Consider the following 11735-nt stretch of genomic DNA (forward strand, 5'->3'; position numbering starts at 1 on the left):
TTTCCTTTTAAATTAGGAAGTGCCAATTCTTTGGAATTCTTTAGAACCAACTTTTGGTAAGTCAGTTGAGAGGCTGGAACCTTAGTCAAAGGAAGAAGCATTGAAACTTGCACTCATCTACATGAGACAAACTGAAAGCACAGGGGCTAGAAGCTACTCTATGTTCTAGACATGCACCCTTTTTCTCCTACAACTGTCAGTTCGTATTTCCTCAGAAAGGAGAGTAGGCAATTTCACCAAAAATAAACTATTTCCTGTGTAATTTACCTATTTTGTTGTGTTGTGCTTCAAATTGGAACCTGGATAACTACAGGGATGTTTACATGAAAGGTTTATTGTAAAAGAATCAGGAAACATTTCTGTTTAAGATCAATCAAAGACACTATTTACTATGAAAGTCAGAGCAGCATAAGGTAGTCAAGCAGTAACAGTATGCACTGCCTATCCCTTGGAAAGGAAAACTTGTCAAAACACTTTCTTAAAACATGCACATAGAGACACAAATAAAAATGATAAAAAAGGTACCCATTTATTCAAGGTATGACAAGGATATTTACAGTATTCATTTCCTCAGAGTAAGATCCATCTTATGATTTTTAAAGCAGCAATTATAAATTACATTAAAAGGGGGAACGTTCCAAGATTGTTTCTGATAGATATTTTTACAATGACAGAAACACTTTAAGGCTAAGTTGTTTTGACCTTTGCTGCCACCCACATTTATCTTGGCAAAATTGCTTCAAAGACAACGTTATCTTCAGAGATAAAGACTGTGCTAAATTCAACATACAATTTTGCTCCCTCAGATGCTTTTCACAACAGTTCACATCTGACAAAAACTGACTTTTGTTTTAAAAGAATGAGTTAAACATAAGCGAGATGAATTGCCTACATCCCAGCACTTCAGAGGTCTAAAAGCTCATTGACAGCAACACATTCATCACCTCTGAGAGATACCATCAGCTTTCTTGTTGATGAAGATACTTCAACTTCCCAAGCAATTTGCTTTCAGTCAGGGCTCCATAGTCATGTTGTGCAATCCACCTTTCTCATCACATTACTTCTCAAAAGGCAAGAACAAAAAGCTTTGGATAGCTAATTTCTAACACTGAGTGATGAACACTGTCCGCTTTAAACAGTACTTGATTCCCACAGTAGACTAGTGTTCTACCAGAGCAAACAAGAGGAACTTGCTAAACTGCTGTAGTGTTATTCTCTAGCCATTTTAACACACAACAGATCTAAAGGAGCAGTTAAAATTGGTTTATCTGTTGAGGTAGAAGCCACAAGTCCTGTCTGTAAACCGTAATACACATGCCATCAGACAAATACAGATATTTTAAAACATTATTAAAAAATAAACCCACTATTTTTTCACGTTATTAATTTTAAGTATAATGGTATTTTTTTACCGAATCATTTTGTGCCTGTTGGAGAAGGAAGCAAATTAAACATTGGGAATGGTAGATTGTGGCTATTTATACAGCTGTCATTTAAATAGGTCTCACAGAAATAAACTTCATAGCAACCTTCAAAAAAGTTGGTGTATGAAGATTCTTCTTAAAAGTTATTTTGGAAAATACCAACTTTAACTGCATAATAAAGGTGGTGGGGAGGAGAGGAACAAAACCACCTACAACCGAAAAGAAAACCCCACCAAAACCCAGTCATTACACCTTTAAGGCTACATAGCTACCTGAAATACTACCACTGCATTCTGGTAATTCTTTTAGGATTACATTTAAGGAAAAAGAAAGTTAAACACAAAAGAAACCCCCAAAGCCTGCACAAATACATTTACTTAATGATCATGTTTTGTTAGGTGAAGTGATTACATAAACTAAATCTACTGAAAGTGCACCATGTTTAACATTCGAATGGAAGCAGAAATGCAGCCCTTGCATTTAGTAGGTGACATGTATTCCATGTTAGCTATGAAATTCTGTCAGAACAAAGTTGTTGCTGTGGCTGATAGAAGTTTAAAGTTATCTGAAGACAGCCCGAGCAACAAGTTACAAAACATATGAAGCTTGGCACTTGATCTTTAGTTAGCCCCATTAGTTCAATCTTTGCCCCAGAGACTCACATACACAGAAATTTTAAGTTTTCATTTTATTACTGTAAAAAATAAGTCAATTTGTGGTTCCAGAGTAAACAAAAAAACCTTAGCTTCAAACTACCTAAAAACAAAGGTTCAATTTTTCATAAGATACATTTCACAGGGTTCATGTCAGCACCTTAATCAAATGCATTTTGTAAATTAAGCATATTTCACCAAGTTTTCATGTTAATGACAAAGGGCTACATTCTCCTCCAGATGCACATGTAACAAGACTAGAGGAGAACAAACTGGAAGGAGTGTAAGTCAGTTTCCAGAGTTCCCAGTTGAGCTCTAAATGTTTAGAACCAACTTTTAAGACTGAAGATTGATCTTCTGCATATCCCAAAATGGAAGGAAAATACAATCAACTTACATTTGGCTTTGAAACATTAAGATAATGTTTTATCTCAGCCACATATTTACAGAAATGTTTATAACAGAACCATGTAGGGCTTCCTTTTTTGTCATAACACATTTAAAGTTCAACAGTCATCTGAACCTTCATGCAAAGACGTATCTCTTGTTACACAAGAAGTTTTCCGTTTGGTTTTCTTTTGCACTCTGAGGATAGCAAGGAGAGGGCTGGGTAAGTTTGGGTCACCCTTAAACATGTAGGCCTGTTTGCTCTACTGCACCTCCAAAATAAGAAGGCAAAGTACAGGCACCATTAATTCCACAGGGGTTCACTGCCTCTAGCATGTTTTCCCAAACCAACAGAAAGAGTCTTGCACAGTTGCAGCATGGGTTATTCCATGACTTTCATCTCTTCAGTTTACTTCCTGAACTCTGCAGTTATTTTCCTAGAAGCATACTTGCTGAGCTTCTTTTCTAATGTATATTGTTGACTATACATTTTAAATTAAACTGTTATGTAAAGAATGTAACACGCTTTTCCTTTGTACACAACTTAAATCTTTGTGCTGAGTAATCTTCAAAAGGACTTTATAAATAATACGGTAAATTTAGAATCAGTCTTCTGCCCTCTTGTCATTATACCATGTTGTTGCTTTCTCCAACTTTATCTACAAGCTGTAGAAAAGAAGACAAAAAGATTTTAAGCTGTATGATATATGTGCAGTGAAGTTAATCCCAAATATTACTTGCTACTTGCACAGTTAGTATGCAGTTGAAAATGAGAGTCAAATAGTACTCACCAAGGTCTCATGACTGAAGTTTGTGAAAATTAAAAATCTAACATTGCAATTGTGTTTCTGCATGACATGTTTTTCTCATATAGACATTAACAGTGCAACATGAAGATGCAACAGAATGAAAAAGGAAATAGAAGAATGCAGATAACACTGCTAGCTTAATGATTAAAACAAAACAATACAGTATCAGCCACACATGCATTAGTAGACCAAGTAAGATATATCAACTGACCATTACTGTGGGTTCTCTTCTGAGCCTACGTAGGCTTTGAATAAAACATTAACAATCATCTTTTAAAAACAAGATTTAACCCCATTATGATCAAATTAAATATGACTAAGTAAGATCAATTGACAAATGAAACATTCAATTGATCATGAGCCAGAACTTGGCCTAACTGTAAGACTGGAACAGATGATCTTGAACACTAATTTAAAAGAAAAAACAAAACAGCTGGTATACATCTGAGTTACACCCTCAATTTTCTAGTAGTAGCTATTAAAACTGTTGAATTCAAAACTAGGGTTAAAAAAGCTTGTGTTAAAACACAAATTAGCACAGTAAAAGTAGTTGACTGAAACATCCTAGATTACCATATTTCTGCCACCTGTTAATTTTCTTCAGATCCCTGGCTATATGGGTAAGAAAATGGAAAACTGCATTTGAAAAAATATAAATCTTAGTAAATAGCAAGACAGAGTCTGGTGCAGTGGCCCTTAATAAATATATCTGATGAATGATTATGCATCATGAGTTTCTAGATTCACCACACAAGCTACAACTTAACATTGACCTACACTGTTTGCTTTTACAGGCCACTTTTCATGAATATAACCAAACATAGAAAAACAGTGGTCTCCTTGTCGTACAGCTAGGAAAAGCAGCACAGAATAGCGGCATGATTCACCTGTCTGGTCTCCTATAGCCAACAGTGAAGGAGGAAGCAGAACCCATCACTCCGAATGCTAGCCCAGGGCTCTTCCTACTTCACAATGCCTAAGTAGGGGTAGCTTCTCCAAAGGTGTACTTTTGTTCCTTTTACATCTAGAAGTCTCTTGCTGGGAATTAATGCAGTCTGTATTGTGCAAGAACTAGTAGGGGAATATGCTCAAAATCACTGCTCTAAAGTTATGTTTGTTTCAATTCCGAAGCATTTCTATTATCGCTATAACAATAGAATAAAAAAGAACAGTACAAGCTTCTAATTTTGCATGAAGTACCAAACACTTACCGAGCTTATACCAGGTAAATTCAAGAGATAGCCAAGAACTGGAACTCTTCTAATAAAACCAACCACCACAGGAAAGAACCCCCTTTAGGTAAGATATCAGAAGGCTGTATTAGTTTTTATAATTAAACTATTTTATATTGCTGTAAAGTGAAGAAATTAGAGATTTTTTAAACCAAGATTACATAAAATCTTGTAGCTTGTTAGCAGCACATTAATTGTACCAAATACATCAACATACATTCACCAGAGAAAGGAGAAAACCAGGAAACAAACACCTTATTTTTAAATGGACTTATTTCTTCATAGCTGGCAACTCTCAATCAGCTCTTCAAAAAGGAAAGCAATAAAAAAACCCAGCTAAAGAAAGAATACCGAATTTAGCCAACAGAACTCATACTCCCAACTCATTTCTCAAAATCACCATTCATATTTAGAGACAGCTTCTTTTTATAAAAAATATATTCTTGCAGTACTCAATGTAAAAACAATTGAAGATAATTTTGAATAATTCCCTTTGATACTATATATGGTACTCTTTACATTGACTAAAGAAAATTAAACACGACAGTTGCATATTACTTATTTCACAGATCACGTAAAGTCAGAGATTTGAATCACGAGCTGGTGTGTTGCCTAGCACAGTTGCTATGGTGTAGCCCCCTGCACTGTCCACTTGGTCTGTGCAGCAGGAAAACAAGTTTTCTGTGGCAATACCTCAGCTGTTTGCAGTCAATCACAGCAATTCAGCTGGTGGTGGCATTCTGAGCTCTCTCTTGTTCAGATATACATTCCCTGCATAGAGTATTAATGTGTAATGAGATTTCAGCCACAATGAAACAGTGAAGTTTCACAGTCATCATCCTCTTCACTGTACTGGTTAAGAACAATTTGCTGGCTAGTATAAATACTAATATTTTTCCTGGAGACTTTATTTTTCTTTTTTTTAGAAACTGCATCATTTCAGAGGTTCAGTAAACTGATGGAGGGCACACAAACCACTTGTAATAGATTAAAACAACCGCTGTAGCAAAAAATGAGGAACAGTCAGTACAGGAAGGATAATATTGTTAGCCATAACCTTGGATGCCTGTAATCTGAACAAGGCTTCAAAAGCAACTCAGAGTACAAGAAGAGATACTGTCTCATAATAGCCTTCTCTAGTGAGTTCAATCTGAGCATGTCAAAGTATGGCAAAAGACTAAACCTCTGATGGGAAACTTGTGGCAGCACCTTAAAGACTAGAAGGGAGAGATATTCTAGATTTAAACCAGAGTAAATTAATAACTGTGTGTGTCTCACTTCAGTCAGATGTATCCTTAAAAAAAACAACAAAAAAACAAACCCATAAAAACCAAACCTAAACCCAAACAACAACAAAACCCCAACAAACAACAGAATAAAAACCACAGCAATCTTGTCATATATTTATTCCTAGAGACACCAATACAGAAAAGTATTCTGAAAGTCTTACCTGAATAACAGGAAGAATCCATAAATTTCAAGGATCATTCCTATTAAAGGCCAACCAACAAGAACTATGAGGACACCACCAAGGAAAAAGCCCGTTGCTTTCATTTTGTGTTTTTGAAAGAAGAATCTAAATGTTCTTTCTAAACCAATAACAAAAGATAAGCCAGCCACAAACAAAACCTAGAAAGAAAAAAAAAAGTAATTAAATTCCTAAGTTTAGGATGTACATATAGATACAAAAAATAATTCTTCAAAATTAACTGTATTTCTTGCACAACTTGTCTTAATACCAAGAGTTGCTCAAAAAGAATTTACTAGTAATCTTCTTTTGTCAAGTCAGTCTTAAAGCATTTCTAGCTAACATTCAGAACTCTTCTCTCAGCTGCTTGAAAAGCAAAGAGTCTACTTTTGTGGTCTCCAACAAATACAATCATGTCAAAAGACTTGGTGATGACAGTTTTATCTGTCCTATGATATAAGTACAATCATTATCTACAGGCAGTGCTGAAGCTTAGCACTGCTGACAGCAAAGGTTCATAAAGACTGAGAACAGACATGTTACAAAGACATCTTCAACATCTTGTAGTAATCTACCAAACACTGAAAAGCCAAAAAATGAAAACACTTGAAGGGCATTATCAAAGTTACCTTTATTTGTTTTCCTCTTGTATACTGTTTACTAGTTCCAGTACATTTTGAACTCTTCCACTAGTCCCAACTAGTTAGAGCTATTTTTAGTGTCTTCTATCAACAGGACTTGCAATTATTTCAGTTGCAAGCATACACCCAGGTAACATTTTTGGTGAGTAGAGAGTATCTCAGATTTTACTTGATATTATGGATAAACTGTAAGTTTTAGATGCTATTTAATAAACCACTTTCTTACCACCTCTTCCTCTTTCTGATACATATATAGGTTTTTAAGTTTCTGTTAAGGATATGGTAACTTTTCTTGCATAATCTGTCATCATCTGTCACTGTCTCTTCCTACCTACGTTTTCATCATTTTCCCTAAACAGCATCTTGTATTTCCACTTTATGTTAGAAGAAGGAAAAATAAGCAATATTTTTTAGTCTACCACTATACACTTTATTGACAGTTCAGAATAATGCTTCAAATAATGTACCCAAATTCAAATACACTTTTTTTTAATCTTCCTTCAGGGAATCACAGTATTTGACTCTGCTACTACAGAATTAAACTGACTAATTTTGACCACAGACTAAGGCATCAGAAAAAGAAGATGCAAACCTCTACCAGGCTGTGCTCTTGGCTGGCTGGTGAAGCTGAAAACAGCAGAGGCACAGAGATTATCACATTCTGAAAATATCCTGTCATTTTCTATTTGCTTTGGATTGAGAATTTTCTGTACCAGAACTGGGATTTGTTTTCTAGGCTTAAGTGAAAATCTTGATTTGGTAAAAATGAAAGATATTAAATCTCTCTACAGTGAAGGGTGATTGGCTCTTCTAAATCAAAACTATCAGCAAGTCATACTCCTTTCTTTTGTCATAAAGCACAACAAAGCTATATTTGCTACCATATACAGAATACTATTCTTACCCAAATATATTCATAGGTTTTGACAGTTACCCTACAAGATCACTAAAAAGAAAGCATCAGTAATCACAGCCAATCTAAAAGTCATATTTGCAGCAGCATAACAACTGTGGAAGAAGCTGCTTCTTGTCTGACCAATATACTGTAGGCCTGACCTGGAGGCATGACATTTAAATTCATGTGAACTGTTCTACCTTTAATCAGGAAAAATGGTTCACTCTTATCACTGAGCATAACTATTCCTTTATACCAAATTGCCACAGTAATTTTTGTGATCCAGTTTCAAATTGATATTTTTTTTAACATATCATATACTTTATTCTAAGCAGTGCAGAATCTAAAACTAAACAGAAGGCACTTACATTTCCAATAGCCAAAAGAGCTTTGTCAAAGAAGAGTATCATTCCAAAGAAAAGGAAAAACACTCCAAAGCCTGTTAGTCCCATTCCAATCTCTGAAAAAGGAACAGATTTAGGTATATAACAAAACATGGTACCAGGAAAAACTCACACATAAAAATTGTGTAAACCTTACATCATTTAGTCTACAGACATTTTAAGTTTATAGAAAAACTCAACCTATTTTATAACCACTTAAAACTTTCCTGAATGTACAAATATAGTAAGTCTCATAGACACCAATTACTTCAATATCAGAAATATCTTTGGAAGCTGCTTATCAAAAAAAGTATGTATTTGGCACTATGTACTGAATCAAATGTTACAAAAAAAGCATGTGTGCAGATATACACACACATAAAGACATCCCTTTTGGTTTACTGCTGGTCTGAAGGAAAGAATTGTCTTATGAACAGATTGCAAATTAGACCTAGTTGATCATTCACTGTTGCTTTAAAAGCTCAAGAGCATCATTCTGCCTATTTCAGAACTTCCCTTTAGTTCTAGCAAAAAACTTTCAAAACAGCTCAAAGAAATTTGTTATAGCACCATTCAATTTCCCTAACTTCTGTAAGGGCTCATCTTTCACCAAGGCTGCAGACAACATGGTATTAAATCTGTAGTTCTACAGTATTGTCTGTCACTTTAAGCTTTTGCTATGAGCATTTTAACCACCCAGAATTAGAAATACTGAGTAACCTGCCACAGTTGATTTACTACAGACACTCTCAATACTTGTTTACAACGAAATACAGAATTGCAAATTGTATTTTCAATGAATCTGCTGACTGAAGGCAAGATAACAATTGCAGCCTGCCCTTTTCTCTAGTACTCTTTACTTTAGAAGAGCAGAGACAATCTGTATTCTGGGAAGAAAACACTTGGAGGCAGAACTCCAAGGGAATTACCAGCTGCCAATAAGATAAATATGCGGTCATGGGAAGTGAGTATTCATTCCCTCAGCAGACATGGCACAAAGTAGGCATCTAGCAAGAAGACAGAGGCCAACTACCAAGAGCTGCTGCAATTACTGCTCTGACACTTCTGTATTCACTTGAAACATGTTTGCAGTCATCTACTGCTATAACAGATTCAGTTTCACTTTCAAGTACCTCTGAAAAATGGAGTGGTCCAGGACTATTATTCCCAGTCTCTCAATAGAAGGTATTACTGACTTGGTTTATATCAGAATTTGGAAATATATTTGACTAGCATTCTTAAAGGCAAGGGGAAAGCACAGTCATCTCATACCTAATCTTTGCAACAATGAACTAGGAATTCTTGTAAGTGTTAAGCATTTATAAATGCTTTCTCTTGCACCAGAAGAGCCTTCCTGTATTACTCAAATACAACATTTCCATGCCTAGAAATGCAGAAACACATACTACCCATGTGACATTTGATCTGGATTGTTTAATAGTGATTCTGATGTACTGAGAGGAGAGACCAATGCTGTCTGAACCTTTCTGCAGAAACCCTGTAATCTCTGCAAGCTTACTGCAGCACTGTACCAAAACAGCTTAGTAAATAGTAAGGCTTAAAATGAAGATATATTGCTTGTGAAAGTTCAGGGAAGACAATGCATATTCTTTATTTCTCATGTACAAAATAATAGGATTGTGCACTATAGGCTCTCAGAAGAAAAATATTAAAGCAGTTTATAGGCCATATAAAGTTCCCATTTTTAATTATTATTTTTCTAGCTGTATTTTTTAATTTTCCCCAAATTATTTTTTCAATACTAAGTGCATTCTTTTGCAATTACTGGTGATTTATACACCATTCCACAAATCACTTAAGTTCTAGACTACAGGTGTGAATTTAACTTCTCAAGCATCATCTAACAGAGTGGTCCTCTTCAGGTATTAATCACACTACCACACCAGTGACTCTATGGCTAACTCCATATTTTTCCAAACAGCAGTGAACTTAAAAATATCTCATGAAATATATCCATAATTTGGGAAAAATAGTGGAAAACCCAAACACTAAATCACCCTAAATTCTGCAGTATTTTACTTCCTACTCTTGGCTCTGCAGCTAAAATCAACAGTCAGCACAGAAGTTAGCTGAAGGTCTCAAATTAAGAACTTTTCTCCCTCAGAATACTCTGGGTAAGAGAATAGGGGAATGGGCAAAAGCAAAGCCCACAAGGGTTTAATCCATCAGAAATCTAAAAATAAACCCCAAGGGTTAGTACCCATCCCATTAACAGAGCAAAGCACCTAATTTTGTCAAAAAAATCACTGACCTTGAATGCTGCTAGCTAGCCTGCTTTTCTGCCAGTCTACATCCTTGACCTTGAATGGCTCTCCAACACCTGTATTCCCACTATCCTACCATCCAGCTAAACTTAGTTCTTTTCATTTTCATTTCTGTCTTTTGCACTTACCCTCTTCCATAACTGATACTATGGTGCTTATCAAGCAGATTCATCTCCTTTCATGGCAACTGTGCCAGAAATGCACAATATACAACATGTTAATTTAAATCAAAGGCCAAACATTCTTCTTTAACTTGCAGTTTAAGCTCTTGGGAACCTCTTCACTTTGATTTATTTGTATTTTCCCTTTCAGTATCTCTATTAACAAAACTAAAGTTACATACAAGTACTTCTTCAAGGCCAGGCTGGACAGGGCTTGCTGTTGCTCAAAGCAACCTGATCTAATGGAAGGTGTCCCTGCCTGTGGCAGGGGGGTTGGAAATTAGATTGTCTTTAAGGGTTCTTCCAACTCAAATCACTTTATGATTCTGATTCTTTCTTGCACTTCAGACTATCTTTTTTTCACTTTCAACCCCTCTCTGTCACCTTCTAACATCCAGCATTATCACAGGAAGGCAAGAGGAACACAGTCAAGCCAGAAACATACAATTAAGTGATTCAGAGCCACCAATGTCCACATGGAGGCACAGTAGAAGATTTCAGCTAACTACTACTTTGGCTTACCGTTCGTCTTTCATTCATTCTCGCCATCCTCACACCATAGCATCCCTTCCAGCACCCAGGAGCTCGCAGCTCAAGACAAACGCCAGCAACCAGTCCCGCCGGGGGCTTCGTTGTACCCCTCCGGCCTGTTTTACCTACAGCTCACAGTACCGCTGTCAGCCCCGATGCCGGCGTCAGTGCGGCTTTGACAGCCCTCACGAAGCAGCTGTACCGACAAGGGCCGCCAGGTAAACCCCGCCTGCGCTCTCAGGTTTGCTTGTTTCCAACCGGAGCTCATCGGGTACCGCCGCGGGGTAGCAAACGAGTGTAGTGGTATCACCTGCACAGGCCAGACCCCTCCTCGGTGACTCCCCTCCCAGCGCCGCGCCCAGCCCGTACCCCGAGCGGGCGTGGGCCGAGGAAGAACCGCATTCCACCACCCGGCCCGGGCCGGTGCCCTCAGCCCCAGACACTCCAATGGCTGCAAAAAACGCGCAGCGGAAGCGTGAAGTACAGGTGAGGGCCTGGCAAACACCGGGAGGGCCCGCCCCACAGCGCGGCCACCCCCGGGACTCCTCCACAGACCCACTCCGCAGCACGGCGGTCCTTAGCCCCACAATGGGCAACCCACCGCGGGCTACCGGTGGCGAGGAGCGGCACTTACTCTGGGTGTCGGAGAGGGAAATCATAGCGGCGACAGGACCGGGAGCAACGGGTACCGAGAGCAGGGAACAGAACCGGCGACGGCCACGTCTTCCGGAAACACGCAGCCCCCTTCGCCGCGCCGCCGGCTGAAAGGGGGCCGCTGATTGGACGAGCAGCACCAATCAGGAGCCGCGTTGTTTGCGTGGCGTGCCGTCGCTACGCCCGCCTCTCTGCGTTCATTACCTCAGACG

The 11735-nt window shown here is 37.8% G+C and overlaps 1 protein-coding gene across 1 annotated transcript; it reads right to left on the minus strand.

Annotated features, from left to right (window-relative positions):
• Positions 1 to 504: 504 nt before the first annotated feature.
• GOLT1B (golgi transport 1B) lies at positions 505 to 11634 on the minus strand. The gene is made up of 5 exons (XM_034063286.1): positions 11504 to 11634; positions 7878 to 7969; positions 5956 to 6134; positions 4485 to 4566; positions 505 to 3130 (listed from the first exon to the last, which is right to left on the minus strand). The coding sequence occupies exons 1-5, from the start codon at positions 11526 to 11528 to the stop codon at positions 3092 to 3094; spliced, it is 417 nt and encodes a 138-aa protein (XP_033919177.1). The 5' UTR covers positions 11529 to 11634; the 3' UTR covers positions 505 to 3091.
• Between the last annotated feature and the right edge of the window lie 101 nt (positions 11635 to 11735).

The sequence above is a fragment of the Melopsittacus undulatus genome, chromosome 5 (genome assembly GCF_012275295.1).
Source record: "Melopsittacus undulatus isolate bMelUnd1 chromosome 5, bMelUnd1.mat.Z, whole genome shotgun sequence".
In the NCBI taxonomy this organism is placed as follows: Eukaryota; Metazoa; Chordata; class Aves; order Psittaciformes; family Psittaculidae; genus Melopsittacus; species Melopsittacus undulatus.

What these genes read in the sequence shown, in the direction of transcription:
- GOLT1B (XM_034063286.1), bottom strand. Translation starts at nt 11,528, where the DNA reads ATGATTTCCCTCTCCGACACCCAGA. An exon ending in TTCCCTCTCCGACACCCAGA is followed by an intron (nt 7,970 to 11,503) that starts GTAAGTGCCGCT and finishes TTCCTTTTTCAG; the next exon opens with AGATTGGAATGGGACTAACA. An exon ending in CTCTTTTGGCTATTGGAAAT is followed by an intron (nt 6,135 to 7,877) that starts GTAAGTGCCTTC and finishes TTTTCTTTCTAG; the next exon opens with GTTTTGTTTGTGGCTGGCTT.